Source organism: Pteropus vampyrus, unplaced genomic scaffold, assembly GCF_000151845.1.
Source record: "Pteropus vampyrus isolate Shadow unplaced genomic scaffold, Pvam_2.0 Scaffold98, whole genome shotgun sequence".
NCBI lineage: Eukaryota > Metazoa > Chordata > Mammalia > Chiroptera > Pteropodidae > Pteropus > Pteropus vampyrus.
Genome location: NW_011888879.1, coordinates 509,659 through 531,337, shown reverse-complemented (window position 1 = coordinate 531,337; position 21,679 = coordinate 509,659). Strand labels below are relative to the sequence as shown.

General features: G+C 40.8%; 1 protein-coding gene and 1 long non-coding RNA gene across 3 annotated transcripts; one reads left to right on the top strand and one right to left on the bottom strand.

The window, feature by feature from the left end:
• Positions 1–2,637: 2,637 nt before the first annotated feature.
• Positions 2,638–13,041, bottom strand: LOC111742634. 2 transcript variants are annotated; one of them, XR_002781400.1, is made up of 4 exons: positions 12,067–13,041; positions 7,584–8,500; positions 5,815–5,987; positions 2,638–3,281 (listed from the first exon to the last, which is right to left on the bottom strand). It is a non-coding gene; the product is annotated as an uncharacterized LOC111742634 (long non-coding RNA). The 2 variants fall into 2 exon arrangements; XR_002781399.1 differs by having other exon boundaries at positions 5,815–8,500.
• Positions 13,042–13,227: 186 nt separating this feature from the next.
• On the top strand, positions 13,228–20,999 carry SLC30A1 (solute carrier family 30 member 1). The gene is made up of 2 exons (XM_011364493.2): positions 13,228–14,587; positions 16,243–20,999. Exons 1-2 carry the CDS (start codon positions 13,966–13,968, stop codon positions 17,139–17,141), a joined length of 1,521 nt encoding a protein of 506 aa, XP_011362795.1. The 5' UTR covers positions 13,228–13,965; the 3' UTR covers positions 17,142–20,999.
• The last annotated feature ends 680 nt before the right edge of the window (positions 21,000–21,679 follow it).

Sequence of the window (21,679 nt, the reverse complement as noted above, 5' to 3'; positions counted from 1 at the left end):
CCTCTATACTGGGTCTATCTGTAGGAGCTTAGCCATACACCATTATCAACTATCTCAAAAGAGCCACATTATTTAGCAGAAATCTGGCAGTGGTAAGTCATACAGCTACCTAGACACTGAACTGTCACCCATTACAACCACCTGTGTTTTACAGTTCAAAGTGAGTGATGAAAGCCCAGCCAAGGTGACTCACCTGGAGTTCAGAGTACAACCAGAACAAAAGGGAAACTTGCTGGGTTTCTAGAATCAGAGGACACTGTAGCTGAAAGGGATTTCAAGAGGTCCTTTGGTCCACTTGCTTGGCTTCAGGTGAACAGTGAAACCGTCCAAAACATAATTATCTGGGGGCAAAGGCTTCATAAGGCCTCCAACCTCTTGGTTCAAGTTTGCACTTCCCTACAGTTCTTCCTTAACTCTAAGCAAACACACTCTTGCTGTTACTCTTTCTACCTTCCCAATCAGTGCTTAATGGAGAGAACAGTGTTTCTGTATTGTGAGGCCTCACTTGTTCTATCAAAGAGTTGATGCCAGGGAAGTCTTAAAAGACCATCTTGGAGATGCTCTGTGGGGAACTTTAGCAGAAAAAGGCAGACTGTTCTGTACTTTTGGCTTTTTCTGCCCTCCCTCGATGCCAGACAATTGTACTTCCCTGATCCATCATCTCCAGGGACTACTTTCCTTGGAGAAGACTGAGAGGCAAATCAATGGAATGCAAATACAGGCATACCTTGGAGATATTACAGGGTTGGTTCCAGATCACTGATAAATAAAGCTAGTATTGCAATAAAGCAAGTCACAGGAGTTTTTTGGTTACCCGGTTCATGTAAAAGTTATTTTTTCACTATACTACAGTCTATTAAGAATATATAGCAATATGTCTAAAAAAGTACATATCTTAATGAGAAAATACTTTATTAATAAAAAAACGTTAACCATCATCTGAGCCTGTTGGAAAAATGGCACCGATAGACTTGCTCAATGCAAGATTGTCACAAACCTTCAGTTTGTGGAAAGCACAATATCTGCAAAGTTCAATAAAGTGGAAAGCAATGAAAAATGAGGTACATCTGCACAGAAATGATGAAGCAGCAGTATCCATGACCATCGGAACTTGGCTGATGGAAGAGATTTTTCTGATTCCGAGGGCTGTTACTGAAGTAAAATCTGATCTCAAGGGGGGCTGTGGTGTCTCCTTTCCAAGAGGACTTAGAGATGGGAGAAGTCTCATGACAGGGATGACTCCCCTGTGCTCCCCAGTGAGAGAAGAAAGAAAGAGGAGAAACTTTTCTTAGACTCTTTCCAACTTTGCAGGGGCTCTTCCCGTGGTCTGAAAAAGACACTAGTTCTAAGCATCTTGAAAGACCAGTGTATATGAAGAAACTCATAAGCAAACTGCAGCTTAATGAGATTCCCCTTGAATTTGGCTCTCAACCTGCATTAAACCAGCATAGACAAGCCTAAAATGAGATGGTTCTTATATGGCTCCTCGGGCAAAATTTTGAAAGCTAACAACTGACATTTTCTTTTTGACATTTTCCCACCCTACTACTGCCTCCTTCAATTAGACTGTGCAATGGAAGAGATGCAGAGTTCTCAGATTATTCCCATGTTTAGGATTTTATTTCAGTAAGTCACCTTTGAGGGTAAACTATCCACTGTCATTTGCATTAATTGCTCTTGAATCGCTACCTAACATGAAATGCTTCGACTGGGATAGAATTTCTCTTAAGCCACTTCTCCCTACAGGTAAAATGAGAGATTGCAAACTCTACGCAGAAGAGCTTTAAAGAAAAAAATATGACAAATCTACAAACTGTTCAGTATATTGTCTCTTTTCAGAACACTTTTTATCAATTTACCAACAACCATGTCCATCAATTAGGGAGCAATGACTGAGTCCAGCTTTACCCCAAAGTATAAGATTTAGTCTCTCTGCCTTTAACAAGTATCTAGGCTGATGGGACTATAAGACTAACTCGGGCTAATGCAAGAAAATACACATTTAGGTGTTAGTGCTTTCATGGATTAAAGTAGTTGGAAAGCTTTTATTAAAGGGTGCACAACCTGAGCCAGCTTTCAAGAAAGGACAGATTTAGGAGCAGCAGAGAAAAAAAAAAAACAACAACAAAAAAAAAAACAAAGAAAAAGAAACAAAGAAGGGGAAAAAGTCAAAAGCAAATTATGAAAATTTAAACTAGTGTTTAAAAGCTTTTCATTATAGGTCATTTCAATCATATAAAAAGATGCAGAAGGCTCATGTACTCATCAGTCTCTTTCAAATTTTATCAATTCACAAGCAATCCTGCTCTATCTGTCTCTCCCCACCGTCCCTTGCCCCCAGCCCACTTTCCACCATATCCTGAATGATTGTGAAGCAAATCCCACTCATCATATCATTCCATCTGTAAATATTTCAGTATTTTACTAGCATTTTGATGTAAGCAGGCTCAAATTATACAGGTCAGAGCGTGTTTCAAAAAATAGCACAAAACCTAAAATCTTGGCCCAATAAAAAGATCCCCCCAAGCCACAGCCAACAGCACATTTATTCCCAATTCTATTTTGTTCAATAACATACCATCACATCAGAAGAATCCTTCATTTATTTATTTATTTATTTTTTTTGGAGGAGGAGTTTGAAATAAAATATATATGTTCAGAAATACATGCTTTTTGCTACAATACTTGGACCTTAATGGAATGCCCGAAGCATATGGACAAACACTTGTTCCTCCTGTACATCTGCTTCAACTTAAGTATATTTCTTTTTTCTATTTTCAACATAGATCAGAGGGGTATTTCAGGAAGACATGCCTTTCTTAAACCAGAGTCCAGCGAAAGTAGCCGTTGGAATCTGAGGATGGTGGGACAGTCTGGGGCCAGGAGGTAAGAGCACAGCTGGGGAGGGGAGCGAGCCGGAGGGGTGGGGAGTAGACAGGACATAGAGACCCGCTGGATATGAAACTGAGTGGGAGGCAAAGAATGAAAGTGGAGCATGTTAATCTTGGAACGAGGATGAGTCATACAGAAAATGATGCCTTCCCACTGATGCTTTGAATAATACCCTTGACTGGGAAAAGAAACCAAATGAATGTTGCTCTTGATCATGGTAGAGATAGGATATATCACGCAGAGTGTGTAGTTGAAGATTGGGCACCCTTCCTAGCTCTTCCACTCTTCTTGGGTGACCCAAAGCAAGCCATCTAACCTCTAAGGGTCTCAGACACCTCGTCTTCAACAAAAGGAAAGCAGGGCTAAGATATCTGTGGATCCCTGGAGACCTACAATATTCAACAATTAATTAAAATATATTGTAAAAGGGCAGAGGGATATGACTTTTTGATGGTGGCTGCTAGCAGAAGGGAGACATAGTAGCAATTGAGACTGCCCAGACCATGCACAAGCTGTCATATGGAAAAATAAAATGATGGCACTAGCTCACATGTATTAAGTATTGATATGACAGTTACTCCACTAAGCAGTTTACATATATGATATCATGTAATTCTCACAACATCCCTATGAGGTAGGTTCTAACATTACCATATTTCATAAGGAAGCCGAGGCACAGAGACAGTAAGTCATCTACCCAAGAAACATCGCTGGTATATAGGAAAGCCAGAATCTACCCTAGATCTATCTCAATTCTAAACCCTTAACCACCGTATGACATGCTCTCCCGTTATGTAGGGTGTGTAGAATAACTATGAACACCTTGTGTTTCATCTTTGAATCAAAATTCAGGAACCTTCATTAAATATTTGACACAGGAGCCAGCTTGCGGGGGTTCCCACTGGTTAAATTTGGAACAAATTCAACACCAAAATTAAGCACAGTGATGAATTACAAACCATTGAAAAAATAAGATTCATGAGCCCCTTACTGATACTAAACAGAGAAATCAATCAATCAAGCAATCAATCAATAAAACACCGAGACCGAAATCAATCAATCAAACAAACAAAATACTGGTAAATGTGGAGGGACTACTGGAACTGGAAATCATCATTTGGCAATTTTCAGAGTAAAGATGGGATCAGATGAGGCAGGAATCTTCAGTGGATGCTAAATCTAAGGGAGGAATGTTAATGAGCAAAATATTTGCACAGTCTTAAAGTATCTCCGCAGAGACCGCTTATTAGTTCAAGGAAGGAAAAAAAATTCACAGTGGAGGAATGAGGCAGCACCTTGATGGGTGAGGAAAACGTACATTCCCAATAACAGGCAGATGGATATTGTGTATCTCCAGCTGTGACACCCTTAAAAGGACAAAATGTTAATTTTGCAATATTCCGGCCAAGAATGCATAAACAAAACATCAGATAAAGGCAATATGAGGACGTTGCATTTTATTTAAGGCAAGGGGAACTGTATTCTTTTAAAGGAGTCGACACCATAAAATTCAAAGAAAAGTGGTAGAAATGTTCCAGATTCAAGGTCAACTACATACAAGCCTGACCGTAGACTTGATGCAGTATAGGAAGGGGCAGTGTGGACAATGCTGTAAAAGACCAATGGACAAAATTGGAATATGGACAGTACCAACGTAAATTTATAAAGTTGGTAAATGTGCTGTGCTTATGTTGAGAATATTCCTAGTTTTAGGAAATGTACAAAGTGGGGTGAAGAATCCTGATGTATGTAACTTTTCTTCATATGATTCAGAAGAGAGAGAGAGCGTGCCAATGTTAAAGCAAATGAGGTAAAATGTTAATAATAGATGAATCTAGGTAAAGGCGATATGGGATTCCTTGAAACTTTTTCTAAGTTCGAAACCTTTTTTTTAAAAAAGTCAATCTGATATCACATTAGCAATTATCAATCTCTGAGTTCTTGAACTGAGTGAAAGAAAAAAAAAAGAATGACCTGTGTTGAGCCACGAGAATAACTGTCATCAGATTATTCCCTGAGCTGATTCCCTGGAGCTTAAGTGTTCACCAGTGAATGAGAGGAGTTATGTGGGTCTCAAAGAAAACGGGTTCACAAGTGAACAAATATCAGAGTAATTTCATTGTGAGAAACACTGGGAAAACCAATATCTCTGTATGTATAAGGAAAAGAATTTCAGGCCTGGGCCTATAGCCTACTTATTTCAATACAAGTCTACTCAGCAGAAGAATTAGCGTGTTCAAAGTCATCTTCCATTTGTCGCTCCTTAAAATATATTGGGACTAGAAGGTTCTGTGTCAGTTGGCAAAGGCAGTTGACACAAGGATCAAGCTGCTAGCATTGACGAAGATTCACACAAGGCCTGGGGAAACTTTAGAACGAGTAACAAATTAGTGGACAACTTTTGACAATGGGATTATTATTATTATTGCCACAGACTTGAGTTACTTCCTATGTGTTAAGCCCTGGGGATACAGAAAGATAAAAGAAAGGATCCCTGTCCTCAAGAAGTTTTGAGAAGACAGGGACACACAAAAGTACACTATAAAGCAACAGATGAAAAGTACCAAATGAGTATTCTTGTCACTGTATGCTAGAGTTTATGGAATAGAGCAATTAAGAAAAGCTATTGTGGGTTGTATAGCACCAAATAAGTGGTAGGGGTAGACTTTTCTTCCTTCCTTCTTTCCAATAAAATACTTATTCTGCTTTCTAATTGCAAGATATTGTGCTAGACACTTAATGAGAACAGTGAGATTAAAAAAAAAAATTATGGTGAGAAGAAAAGGAAAAGGCATATTTGGAAAATAATAATAATAATAATAATAGCTAAAATGTAATGGACCCTGTATTAGTGTCCTGCGACTGCCATAACAAATTACCACAAACTTAGTGACTTAAAACGACAGAAATTTAGTCACTCACAGTTCTGGAGGCAGAAGTCTGAAATCCAGGTGTAGGCAGGGCTGGGAGAGATTCCTCTCCTCGCCTCTTTCAGCTTCCGGTGGCTGTCGGCATCCGTTGGCAATCTCCATCTCCATCTTCACATGGTCTTTTCTGCTGTCTGTCTAGTCACCTTGTGTGTCCCCTATTAGTACCTATCATTGGAATTAGGGCCCACCTAGATAATCCAGGATGATATTTTTCATCTCAAATTTCTTAATTACATTTGCGAAGGACCCTTTTTTCAATTGAAGTAATATTTATAGTTTCCAGGAATTAAAACACAGGCATAAATTTGGGGGGGGGCCACCGTTCAACCTATTACAAACCCTTTTCATGTACCAGGCATTGTCCTAAGCATCATATATATATTAACTCATCTAATTCACAATAACCCAATAAGATAAGTTATTATTTTGGTCCATTTTGAGGAAATGGAGGCACGGAGCCATTAGGTAACTTGGAACTATTACTTAGGGTAATTTGGCTTGTGTGGAGCGCTTGTGTTAAGGAGGGGTGAGAGATGTTTGGATAGATGAGTTAAGGTTACACGCAGGGTGCCTTAAACACCTAGATAAAATGTGCCTTATTCTGCGGGTAATGGGCAGCCACTGGGGATTTTGAGCAAGAACATCATTGACGTATGAGAATATTGATCAAAAAGCACTGTGTTAAACGGATTGGAAGATAGTGGGAATGGGAGACCGAATTAGAAGTGTGCACATAGTTGCTCTGATGGATATGCAGGCCTAGACTGGGGGGTCTGGCCACAGAAACAGAAAGGAAAACTTAATAGCACATCCAAACATGTGGAACCAGACTCTCTTTTCCATTAGACTTAGCTCTTCCATCTTCCTAGATTCCATACCAGGAAGCAGTCAAGAAATAAGACAATCTCCATTTGCTCCAATTTAGCAGACATTGGTTTTTCCATTAAAGCATTGTTCTCAAATTTGAAGGCTACTGAGCAGCATCTGGAAATGCAATGTTCATAGTTTGATTGTGGTTACTTTTAAGACAACAGCACTTTGGGGACTGAATGATATCTCTCTTGAGATTATGAGATGGTCAACTCTGACCTATGATGGAATAAGCCTAGAAGCCAACATAAAGCATAAAGTCAATAACAAGGACTCATGGGAATGGTCTGTAGATGCAGCCACCACGAAGCCAGATCTTTGTTCTCTTCCTCTACAATCAGCAGACAAGCAGAGGACAGCATCTCTATTCTCATCTCCTACCTACACTTCTTGGTGACTATTGCTGTTTCTGGTGCGACCTGAATATTAAACACCTCTTATTCATTTTCAGTCTTTTAGGCTTTTTCTGTGGATTTGTTCAGTAATGTCTGATGGGAAAAGCATTTCCTTTTTAATAATGAAAGGTTTGAATGCAAGAGACCCCCGGTCATACTCTGAGTCCTCAGCCCAACCCATTAATGCTAGTCAGAGCAACCAAATGTTTCCGAAAGCTGTAAAGCAATTATTTTTCTCTGACACAGTGAAAGCAAAACCCAAAATGCTTATTCACACCTGGAGTTCGATTAATTTTAAGGAGTGCTTTCCTACAAGGGTAAGATATCTGATTTCATTTTAAAATTACAGAAGTGATATTGTTCATTACAAAATAATTATAAAATAAAAAGTAAAATTAAAACATGTTTAAGTTTGAGGATACTTTTTTTTGTTAGGAATATCTTAATTCCATGTAATAGCCTCTTTCCAGGGTTAAAAAAAATAAGCTTCTAATACCTTGGTTGTCAAATTGTGATCTGGGGACTGCCAATACTGTCCCTCCCCCGCACTCAGGAGCTTCCTGGAAATGCAGAATCTCAGACTCCACTGCAGACCTTACTGAATCAGAATCGGCATTTTAACAAGTCACTCCAGGTGAGGGGTCAGTATTTTCACTAACGTTAGTTCCTTGGAAGGCATCCTGGTTGTTAAAGAAATTAAAAGTAAGAAATGGATAAAAATGGTAGGCAGAAAAATTAACTAATTCATTCTACAGAGTTATGTGTGAATAGGACCCAGTTTTGGAACGTACCACTGGAGACTCAGATGTTGGAGTGACCTGTTAAAGAGGTGTCACTCACAAGTAGGCCACCTCCCCTTAGTCCTTATAGTAATTACAAATTAATAAGAGAATCATAGAACCAGAAACTCTTAGAACTTAGATGAATTATAGAATTTGTAGTAGTAGTACTTGTGAGGTCTTGAGCTTCAAAATGGGTTTGTTCCCCTCAAATTTGGATATGAAGTTAAAGAAAAACATGTCGCTGGTGCAATTAGGGCCTCACAAGCCATGGAACCTTGAGCAATTTCTTCATTTCTTGGGGTCTCAGTCCATAATCTGTAGAATCTGCCCTGCGAACTTCATAGGATCATCACGTACCTTAAATAAAGGATGTGGAAGAACTTCGAAGACTGTATGAGAACCTGGAATGTTATCATGGCAGATTTCAAGGGTGAGTCTGAGTTTCATCCAGTTAATTGCATCTTGTGTAAGATAATATCACAACAAAAAGGTGGTAGCCCGCTTGAAGTAAAGAAAAAGGTGAGCTAATAAATAAGAATGTGTCACGGTGTTTTCTACTTTGTCCCGAAGAAGAGTCCTCTGATTCTCATATTCCAGTATAGATAGGGAACTGTGGGTGTTCAAGAAGGATCTGTTGAATGAATGCATGAATTTTTACGCTTGGGAAAGGTAATGAACATTCACTCATTCAACAAATAGTGAGCTAGGTTGACTAGGGATACAATGGTGAACAAAAGCACACACTGCCCTTGCCCACATGGAGCTTACGATCTAATCAAACACTCATATGGATAAATGTAAATTCCATCATTGTTCTGTGCCACAAAAGATCAGGGCAAGAGCTGAAAGAACTCGTAGTAGAGCAGTTTAACCTGGTCAGAGGGGTTGGGGAAGACTTCTCTGAGGAAGTGGCCCTTGAGCTGAGAACTGAAGAATGAATAAGAACTAAGGTGGGGAACAGGGGAGGGAAGAGCATCGCAGGCAGAAGGAACAGTGCCTGCACAGGCCTTTTGGCAGGAGGGAGCATGCGGATGCTCGGTGGACAGAAAGGTCAGCCCTATTAAGGGGCGTGACGGGATGAGGCAGAGGCAGGGGAGGGCAGCCAGGTCCTGTGCACTTGAGTTTGGTTCTTCTCAATGTGCTGGGAGGCTACTGAAGGATGGCAGCTATGATGGTTGTGGCGGTGGAGGATGTGTATTTTGCAATGAGCAGATCTGAGTTTTGAAAAGATCACTCTGGCAGCAAAATGGAGTATAACTCATGGGCGGGAGGGCAGAGCGTATGTGCAGACAGGCGGGAGATTTTCCCCATCTAGGAGAGAGAGGGTAGAAATGCTGCCTCTGCAGAACATCCAGTTCCTCTGGGCTACTTCTCTCTGCCCCTCATAGCCTTGCTTCTAAGAGGCCCTGCCCACCATGTGCAAGGAGTTCTCCCCTCTGGACAGAGAAAGTGGTCTGACTAGCAAATTAGTCCATTTTAGGTCCATGTGAATCAGTCCCCCTCCCCACCCCCACCTCGGTGAAATGATAATGATGCAGTTTCTTAATTTGCAAATTGAACTCAGCCCTGGATTCAGGGTAACCCCAAGTCCAGGTAGCCTGAAAGGCCCACCTGAGAGCATCAGCTGGGCAGTATCATCTCCTTTACTCACATCTCAAGTCCAGCTATAAGACACCATCTCTTACAACCCTCACCGAAAAGATGTGAAAAGTGAGGCCTAGAGAGCTTTAATAACTTGTTCAAAGTCACACAGTAACTTTTAAGGACCAGTTCCCTAAACTTTCTAAAATTCATTAGGTGTGAGATACTTTCAAAATGCTCTACTGGTCAGCATCATCTTTATAGACATATAATAGACAGTTATAGAAACATAATAGACAGTTATAGAAACATGGTTTTAAATTAAAATTTTTTTTCAAACTTCTGTCCTTTGTACTTAAAGTACAAATTACAATCTCCAGCCCCTAGAGTAGAAAGGCTAAAGAAAGAATGGGCAGTCAGTTTAAACTATAAAACTGACGACCTGAGGCTTTAACAATTTCTAGTATTATGTAACATTGCACCCAAGAAATTCACAAATGCTATTAATAAGCCTTTCTTTATAGGTGTCAGTGCCTTTATTTCTAGATTTAATTTCCAGGCGTGACTGGAGAACTTAGATCCAGTTTTCAGTCTCCAAGAAAAATGAGCTTTCTTTTGCTATTCACTCTCACGTGCCATTCTTTAGCTTAACTAAGAAATACAAAAGCCCAGTGATCGTCTTTGGCTTCTCAGTGTACATTCTGCTCTCTGTACTGTTCCTGTTTCCCCTTTGCTTCCTTGTAGGGTTTCCTGCTCTGCCCCTTTCATATGGTTCCCCTTATACCTCTGAGCCCTTTTGTGATGTTTCTGGGTTTTATTAGTGCATTGTTACTTGTTTACTCTTTGACTGCTTGTTCCCTCAGGGAGCAGCTAAATATTCAAACCTTGGCTCTCTTCTCGTGCAGTTGCTAGAGATTTCAGTTTATAATAATTATTTAAGTAGTTTCTAAAACAAAACAACCAGATCTGATTTCCCCACTATTTGTGCTTTAAGATTGAACATTAGAAGCAATTTACTGTCAACCAGAATTAAATGCAATCTGGTGTTCAGAGGTCTTTTCATGGTATACCTTCATACACTCACGATTTCTTATAACCAAGGTTCAGAGGTATGTCTGCGTTTAGCAGTTTTTACAAGAATCCCTTTACATTTACAATTTGGACTGATAATCTGCAGGCTAGCTCCTTGAGCCAGGAAGCTCCAGGTTGGAGGAACTTGGCATTGAGAGGTGGGAGAGGTTTTACTTAGAGGACCCTGAGATTGCAGAGTTTGTGTTAAACATTTGACTTTCTCTCAAATTGGCAGTCTCTTTCCAAAAGAAGCATTATTCTCTCATCTTTAAAGTATGCTGAGTTTAGTCATTTTGGATACTAAGCAAATTACCATGAGAATTCTCAAGAATTAGGAAGAAAAGGCCAAGCCATTTCACTCAACCTGGGGCCACAATCTCGAGGGGTGCTGGTGAATAGTAGTATGGTCCCTTCATTTTAACCCACTCCTGGCTGTGCTAGGACAACCAGCTGAAAAAGGAAAAATTTGAACCAAGACACCAAATTACCTTTTTCTACACAATGCCAGGGGGAAGAACAGGTTTTTTGACTGAAATGTTTAGCTACCACATAAATGATATTTCTCTTTTTGGAGTGCATAACTTTTTTACAACCTGGAAAATGTACTTTCGACTTTCCCTTCCCATCCCCAAACCCACCAGGTTATGAGAGAATAGAGCACATTATCTGCGATATGGCTTACAAGAGAAAAAAAAAATGTCTGCACAAAATAGTTTCTCATAAGCGACTACTGAATTGAGCCTGTTTTTACATGGGCCTAAACATCTCCCAGTTGGGGAGGGATTGCTAGCCAATGTTTGGTGAGCATCCTTGCCTTCTACATCTCTTCATTGGTTCCTCTTTGGGCATTAAATTCTCACATTTGGAGGAATCTATTTTTTGAAATAAAGGGACACAGCAGCTCCCAAGAGGAGGCAAAATGATCTTCTAACTGCCTCCTGACATTTCCATAGGATGTCTTAAGCCATGAGTGGCTCCTGAATTTCTGTGTAGGAAGGGCTGGTCTTCAGGAAGTCTGAAGCTGTGTTTACCTATATGATCAAAAAAATGTCAATTGTCCATACCAAAGGAGAGGAAATTATGGAAATCTCAAAACCTTTCTCCTCACTCTTTAGCACTGCCACCAGCCATCCAGACTTCATTTCAAATTCAGTACATTAAGAACAGGCACAGTAAGGGCTAATTCCCCCTAAAATCAGCTCTTTGCTCCCCACCCCCTTTCCCAACTTCCTTATCTGTTTAAAGCAATATCTTACTTGTTAGGTTAAAAACACTGGAACTGTCTTTGTTAAATTGTCCTCCTTAGCTTTCACCCTCTTACTACCGAATTAATCATCAAATCATATCAATTCTTCCTTTATAATGTCTTGGAAACCTTCCTCCATTCTTTTCTATTCTGGCAGAACAAAAACAGAAGATGAGGATCCAGCTCCCTACCTAGTCTGGATTGGGAGATGAGACACAAATCACATACAGGTGAAACAAATTTTATAAAAATAATGGAAATATAAAAAAAAGTGCAAAATAACATAGCTCCAAACCAACCTTATATACAGATCCTGAAGCACTGGCTAGCGTGGCATTTGTCTTGTAGAAATCCAGAGCAGTTCGGGGTCCTTCCTCCTATTCAGGGTCTGTGGTGAGGCCTTTGGAGATCCAGCTCAGGCTACTCTGATTCCAGCGCCCCCACCAGGAACAAGAAGCCTTCATTCCCAGATTAACTCATCTCCACTCAGAGCAAGGTGCATATATATAATCTACACTAGTGTTGGCACAATTTAAGGGTATTTTATCATAACTTAAAATTTTTGTCTATAGTCTTCATTCTTCTGTATTCTTACTGCCTTTCCCCTCCCCCATAGCAACCAACGCAGGGTTCCGCTGTTTGTAGTCTATAAATAAAATGTTTGTTAATTCATAGAGCATTAGAATCTTAGAGTCAGAAGGAATCTTAGGATTTCTTCATGTCTTCTTTATAGATGAAGACATAGGTCTAGAAAAGTTAGTTGACTTGCCCAAATTCACACAGCTGGCTAGTGGGAAAGCAAGGACCAGAACCCAGGTTTCTCCCGCTTAACGTCTGTACCTAAATTGTCCTTAGATAATCAGTGACAGAAATATCTGACTTTACACAAGGGCTCCTGGGGATGGTGGTGATAGGGGCGATTTGCTTTTACTGAAACATTTACAAAGATTCGGTCCACGCCACTCGCAGGACCGCCCTTAAGTACTAACTCCTCAGCTCGGTGTTGGGCAGAGTCACAAGTTACTTGCAGCACTTGTTTATGAGTCTTTCGCCTAACCTAGGTTCTTCTGACAGGAGGGCACACACCAGGCCCTGCACACAGGGGCTCCCCCTCCCTCTCCTCCCTGGTTGCTGTCTGTCACACAGCGGCCGCGAGGCCTGCCCCACGTGGACTCGGCTCCCGGGATCAAAGTCTGTTTGCTACCCGGCCTCCGCAGGTGTGCGGTGGGCTGCGAAGACCCGCATCGTCAGAGCAGGGACCCCGCCACGCCTGCCCCTCCCCCTCCTGTTGCACGCGGCCCGCGCCCCCTACCCTCCCCCCACGACGCCCGCCGCTGCACCCGGCCGCGGCCCCCCGGCCCACGCCCGGCTCCAGGAGAGAAAGGCCCCGCCCTATCTGTTGAAGCCGCGACACCGCCTCCTCCCGCCCCGCCGAGCCTCCATCCAATAGCGAGCGAGGATGGGTGGGACACGGCAGCTGTCGTGAGGGGGTTCTGGCCAATGGGAAAGTGTGCCGGGCCTGATGGGCGGGGCGTCAGGGCCTTGTCACGCTCGGGTCCGTGTGAAAACGGGGGTTCCGAGTGCAAAGCAAAGTTTTTTTGTAAACCGTCTGCAAAGGCGGGGGGGCGAAGAAGGCGCCCGAGACCGGGCCGAGTGCAGCTGCCGTGGTCGCCGCCTTTTTAGCTCCCCCGGCGTCGGCTCCTCGACCTGAGCCACAGCGGAGGCGACCAGTGGATGGAAGACCTGCGCTGAGAGCCCGCAGATGCTTGGAGCCTTCGCAGCGTGGAGCTGCCCGTCGCCCGCTTGCTCCCGCTGGGGCTCTTGGTGCCCGGGCTCCGGGAATCCCAGCTCCCCGTCGCCGCCTCCGCCGCCCGGCTGCGGGTGTGAGGGCTGCTGGAGCTGAGCCGGGCCTCCGCGCCGGCTCCGAAGACCGACGCCTGAGGAGCTGCGCGCCGCCGCCCCGCGGGGGACGCCCACAGGCGCGGGAGCTCGGCGGCTTGACCCGGGGCTCGCCCCCGTCCGGTCCCTTCTGCGGTGTCTCGAAGGCCCCTCACTGGTGTCCTGAGCGGTCCGGCTCGGGTGGTGAGAGCCCCGCGCCGCCCTCCCGCGAGGAGGGGTTGCAGACAGACCCTCGGTGCCTCGCCGCTACCGCCTCCTGAGTGTCCGCGCCGCGCTCGGCGGGCCCCCAAGGCGCAGCCATGGGGTGCTGGGGTCGGAACCGGGGCCGGCTGCTGTGCATGCTGATGCTGACCTTCATGTTCATGGTGGTGGAGGTGGTGGTGAGCCGGGTGACCGCGTCGTTGGCGATGCTCTCCGATTCCTTCCACATGCTGTCGGACGTGTTGGCGCTGGTGGTGGCGCTGGTGGCCGAGCGCTTCGCCCGGAGGACCCACGCCACCCAGAAGAACACATTCGGCTGGATCCGGGCCGAAGTGATGGGGGCTCTGGTGAACGCCATCTTCCTGACTGGCCTCTGCTTCGCCATCCTGCTGGAGGCCATCGAGCGCTTCATCGAGCCGCACGAGATGCAGCAGCCGCTGGTGGTCCTCGCGGTCGGCGTGGCGGGGCTGGTGGTCAACGTGCTTGGGCTCTGTCTCTTCCACCATCACAGCGGCTTCGGCAACGACTCCGGCCACGGCCACTCGCACGGGGGCCACGGCCACAGCCACGGCTTCCCCAAGGGGGTCCGCGGCAAGAGCAGCCGTCCCGGGTACAGCGACAACAACGTGAGCCCCGGCGAACAGAGACCTGACCAGGAGGAGACCAACACCCTGGTGACCAATAGTAGCAACTCCAACGGGCTGAAACTGGACGCGACAGGTGAGGAGAGGAAGAAGCCGCCGCAGGTGGTTGGGTTTGGGGAGCCCAGACCCTAGCCGGGCCCCGGGCGGGATGGCCCGCACGCCCCCTGGTGCCGGAGCGGACCTGCGCTGCGCCGCCGCCTTCCCGCTCCCTCCAGGTCCCGCCCCCGCCGCGGAAGGCGTGCGAATAGGACCCCGGTGTTAGGAGCCCCGCGGGTCCGGGACACATCGCGGGGGGAGGTGGGGACTGTGCTGCTGAGAGTGGGAGCAGGGTCGGGGGTGTCCGTCAGCGCGCTGCAGTCTGTAACCGCACTTGGCTGTCTTTACTGGCTTTTAGAGAGAGACTGTCTGATTTGGGGTTTTACCAGGTAGAAAATGCTTCCTAACTCAATTTCCTGGCCCTGTTGGGAAGTGGAGAGAATCCTCCATTCGTCTTTAGTTGTTGGCTTTTTAAAACCCAAGTGGTTCTTACGTCTTTTAAACAAGTTTCTCGATATTGTAATCAGAGCTATCTTATAGGCTTTACTTTCCTGAGCTCAACACCCGGGTCGAAGATTTCTTTTATGAACAATATATGTTTCAGTTAATTGTCTAAAATCTAAACTTAATCCTGAAAATCCTAGATTGAGGACCTGTTTAAGCATGATAAACATTTCACTTAGGACTTTTCATAATCATACTAAAACAAAAGTGATGTTATATTTTTAATGAGTGCTGTTCATTCTAATTGTAAGTGCTCTTGAAGGAAATTTGGAAATGTTGAGAGAAAGGAGAAGGGAAAAGGAATCAATTGATGCCCTACTACCCAAGTCCAGTGACCTTAACAGTTTGGTGTATTTCCTTCCAATTTTTTTTCCATTTATGTTTATTCACCCAGTTGAATGATGCTACTTAAAGTTTTCCCTTTTTTTTTCAAGATGCAGGATATTATGTTTATGAAATTCAAGTTGTATATTGAAATGTTTAACAATAAATTAATTTCTTCTCACTCCTACTCTGCAGGGTGTTATTCCAAAGAAAATTAAGCTGCTCTGGTGTGTATATTTCCTTTAACAGATCAGTAAGTTCGGTTTAAGAGTAGTAAGGTGGATAGTGATCATTTAGTTTCAACTTTTCCTGAAGTCTCTGTTAAGTTTGTATTGTTGATTTGTCAGTTTCTAAACCCCCTCTACCAAGAGTCTAATAAAAATTTAAGCGTTAACCTTAATACCTTAATGACAAAGATTGACTAGAGCTCTGTCAAATCAAGCCTTTGTATTATAGGTATCTATTGTTGCATTTAGTTTGGGGGGATAGCATTCAATTTTATGTTTTCTTTTTGGAACATGCCAAAAAGTATAGGAGAATGTTCACAGGACCCCACCCCCACAGAAAAAGATGAGCTTTTTTTTTTCTTTTTTTTTTTTTTTTTTTTTCTTTTTTTTTTTTTTTTTTAGAGTGAGAGAGGTAGGATGGTAGTTAGGAGAATGGGGAAACTATATCATCTTAATGACTTAATTTAGTCCCAGCCATTATGTCCTTGCTTGTTCTCAGCATGTCAGTTTATATTAAATTGCCCAGAGCATGTTTTAAAATTATGTTTTATAAAAATTCTTCACATCCTTACTAAAATGGAATGAGGCAACGATGTTTATATAAACAAGTGTATTTGATAGAATTTGCATTTCTTTGCAGATCCAGAAAAGTTGAGAAATGATGCGATAGAAGTACAAGTGAATGGGAATCTTATCAGAGAAGATGACCATGTGGAATTGGAAGATGATGATAAGGCTGAACAACTTAACATGCGTGGAGTTTTTCTGCATGTCTTTGGAGATGCTTTGGGTTCAGTGATTGTAGTAGTAAATGCCTTGCTCTTTTACTATTCTTGGAAAGGTTGTCCTAAAGGGGAGTTCTGTGTGAACCCATGTACCCCTGACCCCTGCAAAGCATTTGTAGAAGTAATTAATGGTACTCGTGCAACAGTTCATGAGGCTGGTCCTTGCTGGGTGCTTTATTTAGATCCAACTCTATGTATTGTAATGGTTTGTATACTTCTTTACACAACGTATCCATTACTTAAGGAATCTGCTCTTATTCTTCTACAAACTGTTCCTAAACAAATTGATATCAGAAATTTGATAAAAGAACTTCGAAATGTTGAAGGAGTTGAGGAAGTTCATGAATTACATGTTTGGCAACTTGCTGGAAGCAGAATCATTGCCACTGCTCACATAAAATGTGAAGACCCAGCATCATACATGCAGGTGGCTAAAATCATTAAAGACGTTTTTCATAATCACGGAATTCACGCTACTACCATTCAGCCCGAATTTGCTAGTGTAGGCTCTAAATCAGGTGTAGTCCCGTGTGAACTTGCCTGCAGAACTCAGTGTGCTTTGAAGCAATGTTGTGGGACACGGCCACAAGCAATTTCTGGAAAGGATGCAGAAAAGGCCCGGACAGTTAGCATTTCTTGTTCAGAACTTAGTGACAATCTAGAGAAGCCCAGGAGGACTAAAGGTGAAAACATGCCTGGTGTTGTGATAGATATTAAAAAAATGCCAAACAAACAACCTGAATCATCTTTGTAAGTCTTGAAAAAGATGTGATATTTGACTTTTGCTTTAAACTGCAAGGGGAAAAAGACTCCATTGAAATTCTAAGTTTGCCAAGTAGTGTAATTGAAGTCCTTGTCTGGTCACACAGTTTAATTCTATTTTTGTAAGAACATAAGGGGACTGCTTAACAGAGTTCTATATTACAAGTTTGTGATTCTTAGTGCAGAGTACAGCTATGCTGTAACAATTTTGGAAAGCCGGTTTTAACACTATGTTACATTTTTGTTTAAAGTAAGTATAAACCTTATATAACATAATGACATTTGATTTCCAGTTTTTCCATGGGTAAAAAATTAATTAGGGGGATAAATAAATTAAAATTGTTACTGGAATTTCTCTGCTTTTCTTTCCCCCCAGTGTTATACTTTGTTTATTAGAATTTTAACTCTTAGAATTTAAAATTCACCAACAACTTTGTTTTAGGTAATATTTACTTGCCCTTTGAGGTCAGTACATAGCATAAATGACAGCATATTTTAAGAGTGACTTGTAGATATTATTAGGGAAAGTCACTTTTTCACATGGGGTATATAGAATACTAACGTTCAGTTTCTATCTTGCATTCCATATTGCTGAGTATTATTCTAATAGTGAAATAAATTGAACTACAGTTTATACATGATAGGGCATATGGGAAGTAAGAGCGTGGAAGAAAGTTTACCAAATTAAATATTTAGATTATTGTAAATTAATATTCAGACTGCATTTCTAAATTATCCTGAGAATTTAAACCTGTTTTCTCTAACCAAAGTTAATCTAAAACATGGATGTGTTTCTTTGAGAGATTGGCATCAGAAACAGTGAGCTGAAAGTTTACTTACAAAATATATACAGTAAATATTTTTAAGGACATTAAACTAATAATTACATGTTAAATGCAAGCTTATTAATGAAATCTTTTAAATTGTGGATGTTTTAAAAAATTTTATAGAGTTAAAGTCCTTTCATAGTGATCAATTATGAATGGATTTAAATGCAGCTTTTCAAACACAACCAGCAATGCTTGTGATTTGTCAAGAGCCACTGACTTGGGAGAAGGAAAAAATCTTAAGGTTAATGCAGTTTGGACATTAAATTCTTAAAAAGCAAAATAGTTAAGACAAAATTAATGAGATTCTATAAGTTATCTTGTCTTGACATTGCTCATATCTTCCAATAGTGGCTTATTTTTTCAAAGGGCCACAATATCTACACCGGAAGTTGTTCTTGGCTATTTTATTGTTATGGATCTCAAATTCATACACAAATGTTATTTAAGGATATTTAAGTTATATTTTTCTTGATAGAGGTTATGCTTTGTGAAGAAACTGTAGATTTTTGTCCTCAAAAGGATGAATGTTAATACCAGTTATCATGTATAGCTCTATTTTTCTAGAAACAAGGTATCCTGACTACTTCAGTGACTTTTATAGCTGACTACTTTTGGAATGGCTACCCTTGGGGATTTGAAATAATTCATTGTTTAATGGGTCTTAAGATGAAAGCTCTGGCCTTTGACAATTAACTTTTTAAAGGGATGATCTTTTGTGGTAGATGATGTGTTTTTTCCCTAGTGCAAGCCCATTGCTGGCAGTGGGCCTATTTAAGAACAGCTGGTTTTTCCAATGAGAATGAGGTAATTTTAGGAACATAGTTTGTTAGTTCACATTTACTATAATGGGCCAAAACCATAACCTGCCAATTTGCAGTACATCTTGATCTTTTAATACTCTTATCTGATATTGTGTAATTCAATTCCTTAAACTAGTATTTATTTTGAATTTTGCAAAAATTTTTTTGAAATATGAAATCAGGGGATCTCATATGGGCAAATAGAAAACTTTGAATTATACTGTATCATGTACATTCCTAATTTAACACTTTAAACTACAAAATTTTAAGATCTCAAAACTGTATAGAAACATTTCGGTAGTGATACAATAAGAAAACTGGTAAAATAGTGGGATTTTCTTTACAAATGCTCTATTGGGTCTATAAAAAGTTGTATAATGTATAAGACATCAACTGAATGAGGATTTTTTAAATGGTGTGTATAAGCAGGGGACAAGGGCTTTTTTTTTTTTTTTTAAGTGCTTTGAAGGTAAGGGCCTTTAGATTTCAGTTATTTCACTTTTCATAATTTTCAAGTAGCTTATATGTAACAAAGTGGTACCATAGGATTCTCTTTTTTCAAAGGACTTTGTCATAATAGCAAAATCAGTGGGCACTGACTCACCTTTTGAGTTTTAGCAGAGAATTATTTATTTCTTTACAATGCACTTTCTAACCCATTTTTAGCTATATTAGCATTATCTTTTTAAAAAATGCTTTTATATTTAAATATTGTGGGATTTAAGTGTCTTTTCCAAAATAGCTTATTCCTTCCTGAAAGAAAATGAGAGAAATACCCTGCATTATTAGGAGACTTAAACCCAATATTTAAATATGCTGTTTTATAACACTGCATCAGTTTTAGGAGGTGCATCTCTCCTGCTGGCTCTTTTATATTTGAGCAAGACCAGTGTATTTAGAATATGTGTTTAGCAACCTGTCTGTTGTCTTGGTTTAGTGAGAAGGAGGTGCTGCATGTGCCTGAATTAAAACCAACTCAGAAATTTTTCCAAGCCAAATGCAGCCTTAGTGATGAGAGATTTAATTCTCCATTGTCACCTTTTAGTTTATATGATTTTTTAATTAGCTTTTTTTTTTCTTTTTGAAGGCTATCCACATTGTAAAAGTATGGACTAGAACCTATAAAAAAAAGGTCAAAAAACTAAAAAATTTTGCCGTATGTATGTTAATGTTTTAGAAAATGATGTTTGACTAACTAAGGTATGTCATTTGAATAGGAAAAATTTCCATCAAGAGCACCTTTGGAAAATCACTATAGGTAGAAGACTATGTTAACACGTTTATATATTGTTAACATCTTCAGTTAATTTTGAACTTTTGAAAGGTTTGAGGGAAAAGGCCTATGGAACTTAATGTGAAGTATTTAGGAGGCTAACTGGTATGGAGTTGAAGATTTTTACTGTTTATTAGCAGATATCATTTGAATGATATAAACGTCATTTACCTGCTGTCTTAAGATGTTCAGATACATAAATATGGAGAATAATTCTACAATATAGAAATATTTATTTTAATAGAGTTTCAGTCCTAAAACAGTGTTAAAACTCTTGGGAAGGTGGCGGGGCTTTTTTGTTTGTCGTTTTTTAAATTGAAACTGTCAAATACAGTGTTTGACCATCTGAAATGGAATTGTAATAGCACTATTTTGATGTAACTCTACCAATACTATGTGGCAATGCTATTTTGTTTTACTAACAAGCTCTGGAATATTTAGCAGTCATTTTCACTGGCACAAGAGCTTTTTGTATGTCACCCAGTTTAAACTTTAAAACCAAAAATTTTATGGTCCAGTGTCTTTGACAAAAAGATGCTGAAGGGAATGTAACATACAATTAATATGTAGTTATATATAAAAAGACACAAATTGCCATGTTATGGTTCTGCCTTGAAAACAGCACAATGAAGTGTATCAGTGTATTCTGTGATTCTTTATGAAACTTCCATGTTGTGTTGTTTTGTGTCTGCCATAGCCTGTCCTTTGGGCCAGGTGTGGCACAGTTAAATGCAACTATCATCTCATTAAAAGCAGATGCACATAACATGTCTTTAGTGCTGCAACATTTTACCTAACATTTTGTATGTTTTATGACTGTACGTTGTTTCCAAAGCTGTTCCTACCTCACCATGAGGCTTTATGGATTGTTATGTATTATAAATGTTCTTTATGAGACAGACTACTGTGTTTCTTCTCATTTATTAAAAGTTAAGTAGAAAAATAAACTAATTTTTAAGTATTTACTTCATTTTGTGCATATGGCCTCCCCTCCTAGGCTGGGTTATATAGAAGAAAGTTCGACTTCAGATAAGGAAAGGAAATTTCAGCTTAACATAAATTATGTAGTAATAGGTTAACCTTTTGGTACTTGCTATTTATTATTTGTAAGCATAGTTACTAACAAGGATTATTAAATATTTTACAATTATATAATCGAACTATTAACCCAAGAATACATTAGTACGTTACTTCAGTTACATGAGTTCAGGAGTATCATGTCTCGTAAAGAATTTCTTTTAAGAACTCGTACTTCTGACTGGGAGATAAATAGTTGAAAAATCAATTGACAAATGGCAGTAGACACTTAGAATTGGTAAATACAGTAGATAATCCAAAGAAGGGATAAAAATCTTCGGAAAGGATGCAGATAGGTTAAAATTGAAAGGAGAGATAGGAATTGAGAGGAAAGGGGCATGGAATAGTATAGAGGGTTGAGGGTCCAGAGGTAGAAGGAGATTGTAAAAGATTTAAAAAGCGCCACGTCAGCTTGTTTGAATTCGGTTTTACAGGTGTGGAGGAAGCCAATAACTTTCGAGAGGAAGAGGCACTGATTTGGAATAGGAAGCAGACAAAGTGAGACAGGAGGACTAATGAGTTTGCGAGGTATTCAATGCTAAGGGGGTAA

What these genes read in the sequence shown, in the direction of transcription:
- SLC30A1 (XM_011364493.2), top strand. Translation starts at nt 13,966, where the DNA reads ATGGGGTGCTGGGGTCGGAACCGGGGCCGGCTGCTGTGCATGCTGATG. An exon ending in GCTGAAACTGGACGCGACAG is followed by an intron (nt 14,588 to 16,242) that starts GTGAGGAGAGGA and finishes ATTTCTTTGCAG; the next exon opens with ATCCAGAAAAGTTGAGAAAT.